The sequence below is a fragment of the Scomber japonicus genome, chromosome 16 (genome assembly GCF_027409825.1).
Source record: "Scomber japonicus isolate fScoJap1 chromosome 16, fScoJap1.pri, whole genome shotgun sequence".
Lineage (NCBI taxonomy): Eukaryota > Metazoa > Chordata > Actinopteri > Scombriformes > Scombridae > Scomber > Scomber japonicus.
In genome coordinates, this window is record NC_070593.1 from 30796331 (window position 1) to 30815087 (window position 18757).

Sequence of the window (18757 nt, forward strand, 5' to 3'; positions counted from 1 at the left end):
AATGACTGATTTACAACATCATTTTCTAACATAATTCTACACAAAATATAATACAGAAACCAAACCACATAAAAATTCAGATTCTTATACTTGCTTTCTATCGTATTGAAACATGGCATTGAATTTAGTGCTGATTAAATTGTTTCATCAAATTTAGCTACAGTACTATCAGAGACACATCTAATAACGATATTTCCGTCTAATGGCATTTTGTCCACTAATAAGAATTAAAAAGTTATTAAGTAATGGTCTGATAAACTATTAAAACTATTAAATGTTCATTTTCGATACCATATGCCAGAACATGGTTGAGTGTGTGGTTGTGACAGTCAGTAGGTTCATTTACACTCTGAGAGAAGACAATTGAATTTAATGATGAGATAAGGATTTAAGGCCTTGCCCACTCTGATTTGCAAGCTTTCCGGAAGCTGATGCAAACCCAACATTTCCTGCTTTTCTGATAGACTTTTATTACGAAGAGTTTATGGAAAATGAAAACATGTTCCTCATCGAATTAGCAGAGCTTTGTTAGCGGCGCTAAAGACCTATACAACATATGGAGATATTTAGATTAGATACAATTTTAACTGTACTCATCCATTCGTGCCCTTCCATGAAGCTTTTTGATTATTAAGCCCCAGCAAGGGAAGGGACTGTAGTTCCCTGAATATATCCTGAAGACAGTGCTTCTCACCACCCAGGGGTGCTACACTGCCTTGTAGAAGTTACTAAAGCCAAGTCAAGGAACAAAATTCGGTATCACTCAACAAGTTAAACAAATGCTGACACATGGAATTGGTAGCTCTGTCCAGGAGGTAGGCAGAGGGGGCAAACAGCAACTTTTTCTCAAGGGACCCCATAATGCTTACATCTGACCGTGCTTTCAGTGTGTGGCTTTTAATTACTTTTGATTATGTGATGGAATACATTAAAGCAATTTTCTTTATTTACACTGTTAAGAAGTGGTATTTTTTTCATTAGTATTTTGTGTATTTTGTGCACATCGTAATCTACATTTAGGCGAGGTAACATATCTTTTAAAGGAGAAATGCAAAATGCAAAGCATTGCACACTGGATTAAACCCCCAGAACTTTGATAGAAATGACTGAAGAAGAGAATGTAGAGTCAAAGCAACTGGTGTTTTCAGTCCAGTTAGATTTTGGGAGATTGAATCCAGAGTGTGGGACCCTCTCTATTTTTCCCTCTAAAATTGACATTGTTAGCATTCTTCAACACATTAGCATTAGTATATGAGCAGTGTTGTGGTGCTGAGTGTGAGTCATTGTGACAGACCTCACTTCTGGTGCCACCATGGTCTTTCACAGAGAGCAGAGAGAGATCATAGCTTTGGTATTTGAGGTCGACTGTGTCAGCTCAGCATCACCTGAGGGACTGGATCCACCTCACTGATTGGACTGGGACCCTCAGAAGTAACCTGTTGTTAATATCACAGCAAACTGCATCGACATCCATGCCCCCCTGGCTCACCCCCACCACTCCCCTTGCTCTTACAGCAACTTGTCTGTAGAACATCACTGACCCTGCAGTTGTCAGAGTTTGCTCAGACCCCCATATATCATGGATGCTATGTGAAAAATGAGTTCCTTGTCTTCCTCTGAATGCTCCACAGCTCTGTGGACTGTTAACATCCTCCTCTACCAACACACATACACATTCACACACACACACTCTCACACACAGCTGTACCTACACTTGTAACTGCCCAACTCTTACCTTACTTTATACTTAAACCAAGTCTTCACATAATTTCATGATTGACCTTTTATCCCCAAAAGAGAGGAGAGTCCCCACATGCATATATCCCCCACCCTCCCACCCCCATACCACCCCCCCCACCACCACCACACACACACACACACACACACACACACACACACACACACACACACACACACACACACACACACACACACACACACACACACACACACACACACACACACACACAGCTTGTTCAATATAGCACTAATAGTGTTTCTGCAGCAAACAAACAGTGCATTGGAGATGGTCATAGAATAAGCAATGGAATTCTTACATTTTACCCAGTTTGAAACCCTTTAAAAAAAAAAACCTTCATGACAAGTGCTGGATGTTTGGGGTTCAAAGTAGTTCTTTTCTCATGCAGTTTGCAAGAACTGTGGAGTTGCAGCTCCCTCTGCTGTAATAAGAAGGAATAGCAGATGTATAGCTTTAGGTAATGAGATGATCAAATCCAAGAAAATAAGTCTTTAAAATAGATTATTTTCATTTTAATTGTAGAGCCTGGGTGAACTCCTCACCATATCTATGACTAAACAAATTACTCTTCAAATCAAAAAAGATTACAAATCACTGTCACACACTTACCTAGACTCATGGGTAATGTATTATCTCAAATCCCCCTGAGCTATGTTGTGACCACTTTTCCTAGAAGAAATGAAAGGCCATGATTATAAATTAAGCTCATCCCATCACCATGTAGAACTCACAGACTGCTCCTGATGGTTGTGCCAGCATCCTGCGAGGTAGCTTACTGCCATTGGTGTGTGTGAGTGTCTGAGTGAATGGGTGAATGAAGTGTATTCAAATGAAAGAATAAAAGCAAAGCATATAGAAACAAGCGCTTTGCATTAATTTTATGGATTTAGTGTGGGGGTGAAGCTCTCTGTAATAATATCTACAATAAGAGGAGAGTAAGAGTTTTGTACATGAAATATGTTGTCCAAATGTAGCTAATAATGTTTAGTCTATTTCTGACTTCTAACATTGCACGTGTAACTCCACCACCAGTACTGTGTTATGTTTTAAACCCAAATCTTAAAATGAAATTCACTTGAGAGGTAGAGACATGATTTTGTGAGGAACACACATTATATATATTATATATTATAGTCTGTTGCTGGAGACGTGTATCAGATTGTTCCACCAGAATAATTGTTTGAGGCCTAAGGTCAAACTTCATCTCAGGACCACTACACTGAATCACTGTCCTAGGAATCGACCCACTCTACCTCCTGAGCCCCAGGCTGGGGCGCCCAGCCCAGGAAGCATTGAAGCTCTTATTCTAAACCCACCATTTCGTATTTCTGTGAATGTTACACATTTAGGCAAAATCTCATCTCAATCATCTTATTGCACAAATCATCAACAAAATGTAATCAGTCTGGAACATTCATCCCCCATATTTTCCCATTGCATCTTTTACATTAACAGAACAATACACATGACTACTATGTTGGCAAAAGTAACAAATAAAAATATAATTAAAAAGAAAAGATTGTTCTTGAATAATAAAGATTTCCCTCTGGTGACATTTAAAATACAGTGAGCAGTGCAAAGAGCCCATAGAGCAGGGCACATGGGTAGGCCACCAACAGCTGCTGGCCCTCCATAGCCAGGGTTGAGATGAAGATCTTGGAGGCCGAGAGACTACACCAGCAAATCACCAATAAGGCAAGGACTGTACCCAGGACACCTCTGAGAAAACAAAAAGGGGAATGAAGCAGGACATACACAGCAACCACAGATACTTTTCTCATCAGTATCTGGGATTTGATCTTTAGTATAGATTAGAAATCATCAATTATGGTTTACATTGGACTTACTGCAAAGAGTAGAAGACAGCAAATGTAGAGAGAGCCACCATGGGCAGAAGGCAGTAGCCAAGGACACTGGCCACACAGCCATATGACACTGACAAAGAACTCATCAGGCTCAGCAGGATGTACATCCCAACACAGGCTGTAGCACTGATCCCATACACGTAGCCAAAATGGACTTTACCTGCCTTCATGTGTGAGAATAAAAACATAAGCACAGTTGTTAAATCTCACTACTATACATATCATATAGCAATGAATGTAGACTAGAAGTTATATTAATGCTTATGTATTCTGTTGAGAGTTGTAACTCACCATCATTAAAGTAACCCCCAGTGCGATGCAGAACAGGATAGGACCCGTCAAATCAGTCTCATTCATAATGCTGCCATCTGCAGGCTTAAAAGGGTTCAACACTGTCAGTGTCTTCTGCCAGATGTGATCAAAATTGATGCCAAGTTCTGGGCAAATGACGAGGGTAAAAACAATTAGCTTGATTCATTCACAAAAAATAAACAAAATTTAAAAATTTTATCTTGCATCCTGTGCCAAAAAAAGCTCCTCCTGTAACGTTTTCTGACTGTTAATGTGGAATGAAGTCTCATTGCTATGCAATGGTGGAAGAAGTACTCCAACAATCTAAAAATATATATTCTATTACAAGAACATGTTCAATATCCAATAATTTTGTTTCTCTTCTCCTTATGATTTACTTCAGTAGTGTTTTTGCAGCATTTCAACCACGAAGGTCTGATTCATGCAGTCTCTTCAGAATAGTTGATGTTGAGATGTGTCTGATGATGGTTTTTGTGACGGCACTTGAAGAAGCTTTCAAAGTTCTTGAAATATTCTGGATTCTGGAACTGAGCTTCATGTCTTAAAGTAATGATGGACTGTCATTTCTCTACTTAGTTGAGCGGTTCTAGCCATAATATGGAGTACTACAGTAGTGGAATAGTGCTAATTGTTCTATACCAACACTACCTCGACACAAACACCACTGATCATCTCAAACACATTAAGACAAGAAATTACAACAAGGCACACAAGGCACCCCTGTTAATTGAAAATCACTCCAGGTGATGACCTCTTGAAGCTGGTTGAAAGAAGACCAAGAGTGTCATGAAGGCAAACAGTAGCTACTTTGAGGAATCAGAATATTTGCTACTCTTTTTTTGGTTCACTATATAATTTCATTTTTGTTTTTTAATTGTTTTGATATCTTCATTGTCGTTCTACAATGTAGATTGTAAAAATAAAAAAAACCTTGAGTAGGTGTGTATACAAACTTTTGACTGGTACGGTAAAATTGTCAAACATCTAGTCAGGCAAATAATGCAGATTTTTATACCCTGAAGAAGAGGAGGCTCTTCTTCTGGAGAATATGTTCCTGTGTCTCCCACAGTCCCAGTTGGTGTTGTAGGTTGGTAGAACTGTCCAGTGTATTGCTGCTCCATAGAAGGATCCAAAACACCTGGCATTGAAGCCTGGCTCCCACTAAAAACAGCACAGTTGCAAGAAAAGAAAAAAAAACAACAACAACAATGTAAACTCCATTGAATTAATGTTTTGGATGGGTTAGAGTTAGGGTTAGGGTTAGGGTTAAGGTTGTTGAAGATAGTTCAGAAAGGTTGACTAAAGAAAAACAGGTTTTACAGCTGTTTCTAAGCCGTAATGTTATGGTGTAAACCCGCTTCACCAACTTGTACACTAAGTAGTGTGTTCCTATGTCCCAGAGTGCAGCCCCTGTGACAAGTCCTTAATTTGTGTTGCCTTTAAGCGGGATTGTGTTTACCATGAGACCTAAGAGTAGAATTTTGGTTATAGCCACATCCACTCCACAGTCTTTGAACAGAACATTTCCCTCCATTACACACCTGGTAACACACCAAAAAAGGTGGTAAATTGACTTTGATTTTAGATCTTCAAACTCCATATTCCCCATTTGAGACTTTCTGTAATGAATTTATTGTCTCCATGACGAATGCTTCCTGTTTGCCTTGAAACATGGGTCCGTTTGGAAAGGAGCAGACATATTTGAAAAATCGTGTTGGTCTGACAACAGATCCAGATACATTTTCAGTCAGCTGCACAGAGCTTTTAAAAAAAAGCTAAAAAAACTGCCAATTGATCTATCAAATCATTCATTGTACTGGTCAACAACCCTATGTAATATCTCCTTAGATGAATGGTGGAATGTAACATATTGCTCTAACAGAAACAGCATGTTAGATAGTAGCAGACAGTCCCTTATCGACTAAGTTGTGTAAATATTTTACTGCCCAGCACTTCATCCTCAGTACAGAGTGACATATTAGAATGATGCATGACAGACCTTTTTCCTTTTTTAAGGTTTGCTTCATGTTGTACAAATCAAGCAAGGATGTAAGTAATTCCCAACTTTATTTGTTTGGAATAAAAAGAATCACAATTTGGAAAACAGGTAAAAAATTATTGTGTTGACAGACATTCAGTTCTTCTAACCATGTATCCATCCATCAAGTACCATCCCATATCCCTGCTTTCTGTCTTTCTGTCCTCAGTAAAGTGATGGAATCCACTGTTCACTAACAACTATAGGGCTATCTTCGCCACCGTGACCTTATCTGTGACAAACAATTTGGATTCAGAACAAATCATAACGCAGCCAAGCTCACAGTTTTGCCCAAGATGTGGAACAAAATCCTGGACAAAGGCGGTGAAGTGTGCATGTTGTGCTGGATACAAAGGGCACGTTCTTACAGGTCTTGAAGGACTACATATTTAGCTACGGAATTATCTCCAAGGAAGTTCCATCCGAGTGGTGCTCTCTGGTCAATCTTTGTCACCATGCCCCATCAGTGCATCAGTTCCTCATCCATTTTTGGCCCATTATTATTCTCTATCTTCATACATGACGTTATGGAACAATTACATGGATGATTCCACCATCTTGCCACCATAACATCATCAAATGGGTCTCAGGTGGAAGCAAGCCTAAACAAAGACCTGGGAAACATCAGAAAGTGGGCTGATGCCTGGAAGGTCATTGTTCCAGCAAGTGCAAGACAATAATCCTATCCAGAAAGAGGAATCCAACTTGCCCTGATGTCTTCTTTGGGAACACTAAAATCAAACTTTGTAAAGCTGGTAATTCTAGGGCTGTACATTGATGGAAAACTCCAGTGGACCAACCATCTGTCTAACATCTGCAAATGTACTGGACAATGTTTCAGAGCACTACGGAAGCCTGCCAACAAGCTTGATCCAAGAGGCAGAGCCAATGTCTACAAAACCCAGATCAGGAGAGTAATGGAGTACTCCTGCCTCGCCTCGATGAATGCTTCACAAACAACAACAAACAACACAGACAAAAAAACTCTTAAACAGTTAGATATGATGCAGACAAAAGCACTGAAGATTGGTGTGATGAGTACTCTGCCCTATAGGACTATGTCATTGTCAAGCTGAGCCATCCCAGAACAATTGCTGCTATAACTGTTCTTTATAAACTGTATACTCCAACTGCCCAGCAGACGTAAGAGCGCTCATGTCCCATGTTGAAACACTTGGAGGTTACCACAAAACCATGTCTTGTCATTTCCCAGGGCTAAAACCAAATGTATTGTCAGGAGCTCTCATCACACTGCTGTAACAACATTTTACAACTTCAAAAAGAGACTGAACACCTCCTCAGCACGAAACTGCAATCCTAAAGCCTAAGGACTTTCAAACAAATGCAAATCAGTTTTAATTTACATTCCTGAGTAGCTGCAGATCAGTGACTAGCTTTTTGAATTATATTCATGAAACCTGTATTTGCTAAAACATAATTTTAAAAAATGGTTAGAAGAGTCTTTGAAGATTCAGGGAATTCAGGGAACCTTCAGAACTACAAGCAGTAAGCTGTGTTAAATGGTTTCTAGGACTGTTGGGTATTTCTTTTTTGGAAAATTGGATGAATGCTTACCTCTTTGACTTGAACATAATAGTAATAGATAAGAGGAACAATCTGGAATTACCCTTAAAAGTCTGATACTTACTTGTAATAAGCAGAGCTTGTGGAATCATAGGCATCATAGCTGTAGTCCACAGTGTGACCCTGGTCATCTATGCAATATCCCGTCTGGTAGAAGTCCTGGTGAAATTGCTGGAAGTCCCCCATGCTGCTCAGAAGACAAGACACGATGAAATATGATACGACTGTCCACTAAGCATATCCAGAAATAAAATAACAATCCATTAGTCTATAGAAAAGTACTGAGATGCCTAGACTTTTGAATATACATTGAATATATTCATAATATCTTGGGTATAAAATCAGCTGAGTTTTTTTTTTTCAGCTACCTGCATCGTGTGTTTTTCCTATGCTTCCGTGTCTGTCCATGACAACATTTCCTTTTTGTATGAATTGTTACTTAAATCTTGAGATTCACAGACTTGCAGCATCAGAGCCTGTTCCTCTGTGGTTTGCAAGTAAATAACATTCTTGGATATGTCTTTAGGAAAACCACAGGTGAAAAGTGAACATGTCTGCTGTGAAAAAAGTCAACTTAAGTTTCACTCATGGACATGCTCCCTCCTAGTAGGAACCACTGAACTAGTGTGTATCTGTATTTTAAAAGAAAAAAACTGTCAAAATATATATTGTCTGAGTTATTTAAAAATGTTTTTGATCCTCCTAACTACCAGAATACATACAGTAGAATGAAGGCCTAAGTGATACTGTTTTATTGAAACAAACAACTTTCTTTCTGCCTCTGGCTCATAAAAATCATCTACAAGGATCGAAGGGTTCATAATTAAGAGCACACAGGCCTACAGGTCACACAACAACATCTTCTCTTTAATAAACGCACCTGCTTGAGTCCAGAACACACAGCCAAATAGTGTAGAAGGCCTCCTCCCAGACAGCCACTTCACAGTGGTGTTTTGTTGAACACATGAAGTCCAGCCTGTGAGGATATTCTATTAATAGTTGGCTATATTTGGACTTGGTCTCAGGGATTTGACAACTGCTCCCTGCCTTTATTCTGTTTCTACAAACTTAAACTGCAAGTTCAATATGTTTGATGTTTCTTTGTTTAATTAAAACAAAACAAAATAGTGCTATCATAATATGTCATATAATGTACAAAGACAGTATAAAGGATGCATGAGATATTACTCACAAAACCCAACATTTACTTAAAGAAATATGTTTAGCCTATATTTCTACATCTTTTTGTAGTTATCTGCATTGCTGTCCAGATGATTAATCTTCAGGTGTAACAACAATGGCTTGGTATAAAATAGTTTCTGAACTTGTGCCTATATATCTTTTGGCCACTTGGGGGCAGCAACAAAACTTGTATAAAGTGTAAAATTATTTATTTATTTATTGCATTTTCACATAACCCAATAACTTACATGTAGCTATAGCGAGTCTGTATTAATTTTATAAATGTATTACTATTTATTTGGAAGCAGCCGTTTGTGTTGTGTGGCCTGGGATCATAATCATCACAGGTCAGTCTATCCCCCTCCCCCCTCCTCCCCTTGCTTTTCCTCTGAGAGTCAGACTCACTCACAACCTGCTCACAGCCTCATCGCCCACTGCACCAACTGGATGTGGAAATGAGCGGTATTAGTCTAGAAAACTGGCGATTTGTTTTTGTTTTTTTTGAGGGCGCTTGTGAGCCCCCAAGTAGATTGCGCCCTGGGTGGTTGCCCACATTGCCCATTGCAAAAACCGCCCCTGTGGACTGGTTTAGTAAGTCATCCGCTTGGTTCACTATCTGTTCGCACTGATTTCCACATCAGTATTTTGGTTACGGCATAGCTGTACCTAATTGCCGCATTTACAAAATACGGGAAAATTGGAAACCACAAATCAGAGACCGGAGAATTACCACCTAACAGCGGGGTCAAACTGTATTTTCTTCAGCTCAGCTTTATCCATCTGGCAGCTGAAGGGACCAGCGCTTTCTAGTCATATTTAGCAGCTGTTGTATGTCGCAGAGGTGCGCAGTGTGTCGTGCTTTGCTCCAATACTGCGCAGTACTGACGTTCATCAACGCGTCTTCAAGAGCCGGAAACAAAACATGTATGTCATGTGATTTCTGCTTCTGTCACTTGACTATTATGTTGCTGCAAAGTTAATTCAGCTCGAAAACAATTTAGAGGAGGTACGTAAAGTCATATTGTCTGTTTTTTTAAACGTGTATATCTGTTTTACTTTATCACTTTAAATTCACGTCGTATTCAAGCAGTGGACAGTGTGATCAATAAGTAGCAATGTCGTCAGCTGTCATGCTAATTAGCTAACATGTTAGCGTGTTTTATTTGACTTGAAATAAGTCAGGTCTCAGTGTACAGTCTAAAGTCCTCTTTATCAATAGACTCTTCTTTATTTCACAGTTGCCGAGCGGTCTGGATAACACCATGGCTGACGTGAGTCACTTTTCCCCCAGTTAGCTCGTCGTGTTTGCCCTTATCCTCAATCAAACAAAATAACTAGTATATGTGTTATGTGTAACGCATTTTCAATTAGTTGGACACCATGTCACAACACTCCTTATGCTATATTAACTAGAGCCGATCAGCAGGAAGGTTTTAAAGTAGCAGGTTTTCTGAGTGTTGATTTCATCATGAAACTTATTTTCTATCTAACATGTTTTTCTTTGCAGGACTTAAAGAGATACCTGTACAAACAGCTGCAGAGGTGTGTATGATAGATTACTGGCAGTGAAACCTTCACAGTGTTTACTATTCATCATATGTTGTGACTGTAAAACTGACATGTACACAGCAGGCTCTCAGGGTCAGGATGAATGTTGGAGGTTAAAAAATGGCCGATTTGAAGCATGAAAATTACTAATGAAATAAGAACATTTTAGAATAGATGTCAGTAGCCCTTTTGTCACATTAAACCTGAACGAAATCCCAGACAGACTCATGGCGCAGGATAAATATGTCTATATAATACTTTCTACTGTTAACAACAAAGCATCACAGAGAAATGGCTGCAGGTGAACCCTTTATCACAGGATGACTGGACTGAAACTGTCAAATTGTATAGAGACATTGAACTTTTCCTTAAGACTACAGTATGATTAGTATAACAAATACTGGAAAAAAAGGACTAGATAGCATTGCTTACATGATGAAAGCCCATCTGTATTACTATGACGTTGGCTAGACCATCTCATCCTTTTTGCCTGAAAACATCAATAAAAATAAGGTTGAAAAAAAGTTTTTGTTGAGCTAATAGTTGAACTGTTGTGTGTGTTCCTCTGTAGTGTTGAAGGTCTTCATGCTATTGTAGTGACAGACAGGGATGGAGTCCCAGTCATCAAAGGTAAGAAAGCATTCCTGCACCCTTCAGATCTCATGCTGTCAAGTTTTCACTGAAACACAGTGTGAGGTGAGGTGATTTAAAAGACAGAAGTGTCCATAGGGTATTACATTTTATACAAGGATGAAACATAAAAATTGTTTTGGTATGAACTTTGCTTTTAGGTCTGAGATGTTTCAGTTCAGTACTGTTAGGATACTTGAGTGCTGATTTGATTCAAATTCAAAACTGATTCTTGATTGAATGAATAGAAAAGGAGGCGCTAATAGTCTTTTGCTCCAGTATACTGTGTGCCAAACCATTCACTGTGTCTTCATTCCACTGAAGAACAGAATGACACAGAACACAACTTGCATTTTGTCAATATTACAAACAGCCATGTTTTCTAAATAAGTTCTGACAAATAATGTCAAATGTGTTTGAAAACCACATTGTTACATTGCAAAAGTGGATTATATTTATTCTACATTTTAGTTCATATTTACGTTCCTGTATAGATAATCAGATTTTGATGAAAAATGGCAGTGTTGCTTCACGTCATTGAACCATTAATGAAATAATGAACCAATCAGAAAGCATCTTACAGTCTGCTGCCAATTGAACTGCTCTGCTGTTATTAACATCATGTCTCCAGCAGTGCAGAGCAGCTAGCTGCAGAGAAAAGCATCTCAGAGTAGGTTTACATGGTTGAAGAGTGTACTGCTCTGCTCTGCTAATGTTAGAGTGACAAAAATCAGCATGTCAAAAATTACTCCAAGGAAACTAGTGTGCTGGGTGCTGCACTCTCCTCATAAGGCAAGGCAGTTTTATTTATATAGCGCATTTCATACACAATGGCAACTCAATGTGCTTTACATAAAACAGAAACATTAAAACATACAATTAACCCCCCCCCCCCCATAATAAAAACAAAGTACAGAAAAATAGAAAGACATAAATAAAATGCTAGAATAGAGCATTAAATATAAGATTGCAGCATAAAATAATAAATTAGCTTTAAAATCATTAAAAGGACATAGAGTGCAAATGAAAGATTAAAATGTAAAGTGCTTTAAAAGAGTTCAATCATAAGCAGAGGGGAAGAGAAATGTTTTTAACCTGGATTTTAACTCGGCTCCACCTTTTTTCATTCTGTCAACATCAGCTGTCAGGATTTTGAACAAAGGTGGCAGGTTAGGCAGTAAAACCCTGGATCCATATGAAATGAAATACTGTCACACTCTGACTGTTTGTATGCATTTTGGAGCATTTAGTCATTTATTTAACATAATGTTGATTTGAAACTTAATTTTATTACTACGCCTTGTTATAAGTCATAAGTGTCAGTTAGAGAAATGTCTAATAATGACTCTATATAAATAGGACATGAGGGGAGCTGTAATACTCATGTGATATTTGGCAGCTGGTCTCTAATGAAGCCTTTACTGAATACTGTGTATTCTTTATACTGTTTATTCATCACTATTTGTTTTATTGTTGTGTTTTATCTGTTCACTGCTGTTTATGCATGCTATACAAATGAACATTATAATTGTTATTATAAAGTAACTATTCTGTAGTGAAGTGTTACTGTATTTAAGTTGCTTTCATAAAGTCCATGTGAGCAGCTCCTAACTGTTAGTTCAATTTAAAAAGTGATCTACATGAAGATCTGAATGTTTAAGCTGGTTTATTAGTTTCAAACGATGTGAGAGGAACAGAAAGAAGAAGTGCAGGATAGAGGTAGAGAATCATAAAGGAAAAAAAACAATCGGTGTCATTTCTGTCATGTGGTAAATCAAACCCACACGTAGGTTGACTTAAAGGGAAGTATAAGCAACAAGTTATTGAATATTGTGCAGCAGGAAGAAGGAGAAATGTTTATTGTCAGCATGATTGTTGTTTCTCCCACAGTTGCCAATGACAATGCTCCAGTCCATGCTCTGAGACCTGGCTTCCTGTCCACCTTTGCTCTGGCCACAGATCAGGGCAGCAAGCTGGGCCTCTCCAAGAACAAGAGTATCATCTGTTACTACAACACCTACCAGGTCACACACACACCTAACACACCATTCACTTCTATCCTCTGTAGTGTGATCTCATATGAAGCAGTCCAGACACACCTCAGATAATAAAGTCTCATGATGTAATGTGAGAATATTTACATCAATATAATTAGAACCAGGCAGGGGGGTTACCTTGGTAACAATTAATCAAATGTTATATAGTTATTAAATACGTGTTTATTGACAATGGAGCTCATTAGTTATTTGTAGTCAAAAATAAAGAGTATTATATCACAGTAATGAACACTTGTAGGTTCTTGTTTCAGTCAATCTGTTGGACACACAAATGACATACATCATGTTGATAAATCTGAATTATTATTTAATGAGCTATATTACCTCATGCAGATGTTTTAGAGTGATATTATTTGAACAGACAGTGTAACAGACTGCTGCATCTGAAACCAGCTGCTCCAGTCTTCACATTTCTCATCAGGGGGAATGCACTTCATTAGATAGACATCAGCCAATGGAGAATATTCCACCCCTTCATGGTTGTTGTGGCTGTATGTTTAGGATGGTTGTCATGGTGAATGATGAAATGTGATCCAGTATGTGTAGATTGTTGTGTCTGAATGTTCCTGGATATCTCTACAGAGCTTTTATTCATTCTCTTCACTTCCATGATCACCTCTCTATTATTCTATATTCCAGCTCTGCCTCAAATAAAATGAGAACTGTCAGCACTCAGTCAAGCTCTTTTATGCTGAGCTAGCATTCAAACAACAAACAGCTGTCCAACAAATATTTAGATCCACATCCAAGTGTCCAATTATGTGTGAACATAAGAGGGTCTGTGTTTGAGTTCAGTTAGAATAGTTATAGTAGATGAGTTTTTGTAAGCTCCTGTTCCTTAAGTCAGCCTGCTCATATTCTAACTGTGTGTGTGTGTGTGTGTGTGTGTGTGTGTGTGTGTGTGTGTGTGTGTGTGTGTGTGTGTGTGTGTGTGTGTGTGTGTGTGTGTGTGTGTGTGTGTAACAGATAGTGCAGTTTAATCGGTTACCACTGGTCATCAGTTTCATCGCCAGCAGCAATGCAAACACAGGTAAAGTATCTCACTGTGCAATCACTAGTTTGACATTTTTTCAGTTTGTTGAAACAACTTAATGTATAAAATCGCTAGTATCATGGCAGTATTGGTGCTTTGTGTTGGCAGAAATGAGACTAAGGTGTTTCTAATGAATAAGTAGATCTGCAGGAGTTATCAGAGCTTCTAATATCATGGGCCTCATCATACATTTCACCACTAACATCAAATCTGATGACAGACACTTGCTTCAGTGGGAAGTGTAAATGCTCATAATTCCCTCTTTTTTTCTGATTCTAACTTAAATGAGCATACGGTAAACATATCTGCTCTTTAAATCACTTCCTCTGTGTCGTTCTTTGAGGGGAAAAAAGATACATTCATATTGAATATTTTTTTAAATGTCATTATGGCTCCCCCTACAGATACTGTTAATTTTATCCATCCATGTTTATCCATAAATTGAATCCTCATTTCGATACAGCAAATCAAATCATGCATAAAGCAATAAGATGATAGTCTATCATAGTAAGAGCAGGCAGTCACACTAAGCCTGATAGCATCCAGCTAGTCCAGTCACTTTTATTTGTGTAGCAAATATAATATATAATATAACAAATCACACATTTGACTCTGCAGGCTGTACAATTCATTTCCTTCATTTACTATTTACAGTTGTTTCCTTCATTTTCAAATATGGAAAAACTCTCTTAATCTTAAAGCTCATAATGACATTTATGTATGGTAGTTATATACAGATACATAAGAGCAGAGTAGTGATATCCCTCTCATATATTGGTACAATATTAACAAACATATTGTGTGTGCTATTAGCAGTTAAAGCTGTAAAGTCAGCAGAATAGACCCATCCAGGCAGTGTGAGCTGTGCTACCTCTGCTGCTTCATGACAGTAAAAGTGTAAAAGTCTAAGGCCTGGCCAGATATCCTTAAAGAGTTCATTACACCACACATTACTGCAGGGCAAAAAGAACAGAGAACATTTGCATGCTTTAGCTATTTAGAACCTTACAACCAGGCTAGCTGTTTCTCAGGTGGAGCAAGTAGTCCACTCATCACAGGCTTGGAGCGCTGCCGTCATCTGCGTATGAATGAGTTGAATAAGAAAAGTTCTTTGTCTATGTAAGTGCAGTCCACTTAGCATTTAGCAGCAGTGGAGCTAACATGTTTACTTTGCCCTAAAGGAAGGCCATCAAGGGTTATAGTAAATAGTTCTGCAGTAATCAACTTTAATTTATTAGCAGCATGAATGTTTCAATGGCAGCCACATTGTGAGATATTTAATGTGCTGGTGCCATTAAAGGTCAGGAGGTCACCAAAGATATTAACACGCTGAGTTCTTTTTCTTAAGCATGTAGCTGACTGGTCCTGTGTGTCCTCAGGTCTCATCATGAGTCTGGAGAAGGAGCTGGCCCCACTAATAGAGGAGCTGAGGCAGGTGGTGGAGGTGACATAATGTCACACAGACAGGATTAAGAGCAGGATCCACAGCAGAATCACCAGTGGATCACATCCTGCCCACTTAAACTCTTTGTGTCTAATGTTGCATTCATGTCCTGTGGTAAAAAAACACCTGAAGGTTTGAACAAATCTAAGTAATGACTTGGAAGTGTTGACATCTTCAGATCAGTTCACATCATGATTGAACTTTTCTGTACACTCTGTTTTCTGTTGACTTTGCTTATCTGTAGTATTTAGATGCTCCTCAACATTTTCACATCTGTGGTAAAGAATTCTGCTAAATCAAATGTCAAGATGTCTGAATAAATGTTTCATTTTTAGCACCTACAATGGTTTTCCTTCTTTTTTCCTTTTTTCCTCAATGTACACATACAGCCTGAGTCTGTATAGGGGCTTGTTTCAGAAAGCAGGTTTAATGGAAACTAAGTAAGTTGACTCAGAGTTCAAGGAATATGTTTTTTCAGTTTCACAAAGCCAGTTCAGCTTAACTCAGAGTCAGTGAACCTACTGTAACCTGCTGGCTGGCAGGTTTTCTTCAACTAACCCTGAGTTTCTCGTCCCGTATAGCTGAAGCCTGCAGACCGAAGGTGTTAGGGAATGTTCCATCATTAATATGCACTGGGTCAAACTAGGCTTTTCAGTCATAGCAAGGCCTCACCAAATGTTGGGTTTAGACACTGTCTCCCCTTGAGATAGTGGTAAACAGTGAGTCTGCTCCTTTTGGGGAAAACAGGAGGCATTCTGATAGTGTTGCTATAGCAGCCGAGGTCAGATATGTGTTTGACTGTTTTCCCTGAATGGGGTAGAGGCAGCTGGAGTCAGAGGTTTGATATAGTGTTGGATGTAGGACAAAGGTCCTGAGTAAGGTCTAAGCAATGTTTTGTCTATAGACCAGTACACTAAATTCTGTATATTGTAGATGTGTTGGATCTGCCCATATTTGGGCATGGCTCAACCATGGGCATTATCTGTGTGGTTTAAAGTCTATCCCCACAGGAGAGAAACTTCAGAATTGAAGGACGCATCAGAACATAACGTGTACTGATCATTCATTCACTTTTCCTTGATCCTTTCGATACAAGACATCCTGAGGGGTATTGCACAAAAGTAGAATAAAGAAATCCAGGATAACTGAGCAAGCGCAGCTTGAACTAGTCTGACCGGCGCATCTTGGCTTATTCGGTTGCACGTTTGCTGAGCCAGGATGAAAAGGCGCGGCTATGTCAAGCCAGGTGTAGATAGTTGGGATAAGTGCGTGTTCACAGCATTCTCAAGTAGACCCACGGCATCGATCACAGAATCACTGATTGGAAAATGGAAAGGTGTCGCACGTCATTCTTCACGGCCGCTGAACAACAGCTCCTGATGGAGTTTCATGATGAGGTTAAAGAAATTATAAGAAAAAAAGCAACACAAGCACAAAGCACTGTAATCAAGGAAAAGGAGAAAGCCTAGCAGACAATCGTGGACCGGCTCAATGCGTAAGTAGTGCAATTAATATACAGTTAATATACAATTATTGGGTTAAGCATAGTTCAGTGGGTAGAGCACCTGCCCCATGTGTTGAGGCTACAGTCCTCGCTGCAGGCGACCCCGGTTCAAATCCTGCACCAAGCACTCCTATCCTGCATGTCATTCCCCCCTCTCTGTCTCCAGTTTTCCTGTCTCTCTCTACTAACCTGTACATCAAAGGCAAAAAGCCCAAAAATATACTTTAAAAAAAGTACAATTAATACAACAGTGCTCCACTAGAACTGTCAACATTACAATTAAAGGACTAAAGAAGTTACTGTCCAAGCCCACTAATCAACAGTTTTGATTTAAATTAAATTAAACACTTTGATTTAAATGTGGCAAGTAAAAGTGCATGCTACTCAGGAAATATAATTAAGTGCAAACTATTATTATAATTAGGTGTAGGGCAGGGGGAGGGCACTTCTGCAGCTGCAGGATGCACTTCTGCAGATGAGGAGACAGTGTTGCTGGACTCCAGGCTTGAGGTATCATGTCTTGCTCATTTAGCCCATAATGGATATGAAGTCAGTGATTTGGTGCTAATAGAAAATAACGTGTAACAGGACCCAGATGCTGCTCAGCCTCAGAAGCAGCCAAGTAACATTGTGAGTATCGGCTAGTAAATAGTACAAAGTAAATCTACTGTACATTATACACAATAATGATACCACATGAATGACTATAAAATGACTGTTGCAATTAAACAGTCAACAGACTTTAATGAAACGACAATATAGTCTATTATATCAACATATTTAGAAAGACCATGGAAATGCTGTAAAACCCATTCATTTGTCACATGATTGACAGAACTGCCAGATGAATCCCTGAGAATAATCTTAGCCTGGTTGTTAGCCTGGTCTGGAGCAGGCTAGCTGCAGAGAATAAATCACCATAGTAACTGGGCCGGGTTAAATTTAACCTGCTTTCATGCAACTGACTTGAGGCTAAATTCAGCCAGGATAACTAACATATCCCGGCTTAATCCCTTATCCTGGTTTCGTGCAATACCCCTCAGGTTGCAATAAACCTAAACACTGTATTGTTTCTGGGTTATTGACAGTTAATTGTCTAAATAATCAGAACAAGTATTTTGGGCGAACGTGTGCCTCCATCTTTTATTGTCTCTGTAATACCACCACGCTTCGGCGCACCTTGCTTACGTCATCACAATAGACAGTGGTTACAACAGACATGCTCAGAATACTACATCTCCTTTCTTTCAAAAAAAAACGGAATATGCAAGTAGCTGTAGCTGCCAACAATATTATAGCAATATTATTTGAACATTTAGACATAGGTCAGTTACTTAAAGGAAGTTATTCCCATCAATATGTATATGCAGGATATAACTAAAACAGAACATACCAGTCGTAAATTCAGTTTTGTTTTTTGAACATTTCTATAAACATTAACAATACCATATGTCACATTTGCACTTTTAACTCTTGCATTTCTTAACTGCAGCATCAAACACTTCCAACATCAACAATGTGACACATTTTCACATTTCAAATTTTTTTTTTTTTTTTTTTTTTTACAGGTCTAATCTGTCTCTTGGTTTCACTATGCGACCTGACTTAGTGGTGGTAAAATACGGGGGTTCCTTGAGGCCTGTTTGGCCTACAGTGTCCTGCTGCATAGTCATTGGCTCAGCATTTTCAGGATCAGGGTCACCAGTTGGTGCTTCTCGATCTGTGCTGTTCTCAGTCTTTAGGAGATGACGTTTGTTGCGTCTGAGCACATGACCTTCACCTGTGAGGATGCTATATGACC

The 18757-nt window shown here is 38.9% G+C and overlaps 2 protein-coding genes across 2 annotated transcripts; one reads left to right on the forward strand and one right to left on the reverse strand.

Annotated features, from left to right (window-relative positions):
* Positions 1-2266: 2266 nt before the first annotated feature.
* LOC128375482 (protein YIPF5-like) lies at positions 2267-8515 on the reverse strand. The gene is made up of 6 exons (XM_053335844.1): positions 8439-8515; positions 7623-7745; positions 4952-5097; positions 3916-4061; positions 3607-3788; positions 2267-3478 (listed from the first exon to the last, which is right to left on the reverse strand). The coding sequence occupies exons 2-6, from the start codon at positions 7742-7744 to the stop codon at positions 3316-3318; spliced, it is 759 nt and encodes a 252-aa protein (XP_053191819.1). The 5' UTR covers position 7745; positions 8439-8515; the 3' UTR covers positions 2267-3315.
* Positions 8516-9176: 661 nt separating this feature from the next.
* On the forward strand, positions 9177-15790 carry lamtor3 (late endosomal/lysosomal adaptor, MAPK and MTOR activator 3). Its single transcript, XM_053335848.1, has 7 exons — positions 9177-9746; positions 9979-10011; positions 10248-10282; positions 10860-10918; positions 12809-12942; positions 13942-14005; positions 15388-15790. Exons 2-7 carry the CDS (start codon positions 10003-10005, stop codon positions 15459-15461), a joined length of 375 nt encoding a protein of 124 aa, XP_053191823.1. The 5' UTR covers positions 9177-9746; positions 9979-10002; the 3' UTR covers positions 15462-15790.
* Positions 15791-18757: the final 2967 nt, after the last annotated feature.

What these genes read in the sequence shown, in the direction of transcription:
- LOC128375482 (XM_053335844.1), bottom strand. Translation starts at nt 7,744, where the DNA reads ATGGGGGACTTCCAGCAATTTCACCAGGACTTCTACCAGACGGGATAT. An exon ending in AGAGCCTCCTCTTCTTCAGG is followed by an intron (nt 4,062 to 4,951) that starts GTATAAAAATCT and finishes TCATTTGCCCAG; the next exon opens with AACTTGGCATCAATTTTGAT. An exon ending in GCTGTCTTCTACTCTTTGCA is followed by an intron (nt 3,479 to 3,606) that starts GTAAGTCCAATG and finishes TTGTTTTCTCAG; the next exon opens with AGGTGTCCTGGGTACAGTCC.
- lamtor3 (XM_053335848.1), top strand. An exon ending in GTTACTACAACACCTACCAG is followed by an intron (nt 12,943 to 13,941) that starts GTCACACACACA and finishes TGTGTGTAACAG; the next exon opens with ATAGTGCAGTTTAATCGGTT. An exon ending in CAGCAGCAATGCAAACACAG is followed by an intron (nt 14,006 to 15,387) that starts GTAAAGTATCTC and finishes GTGTGTCCTCAG; the next exon opens with GTCTCATCATGAGTCTGGAG.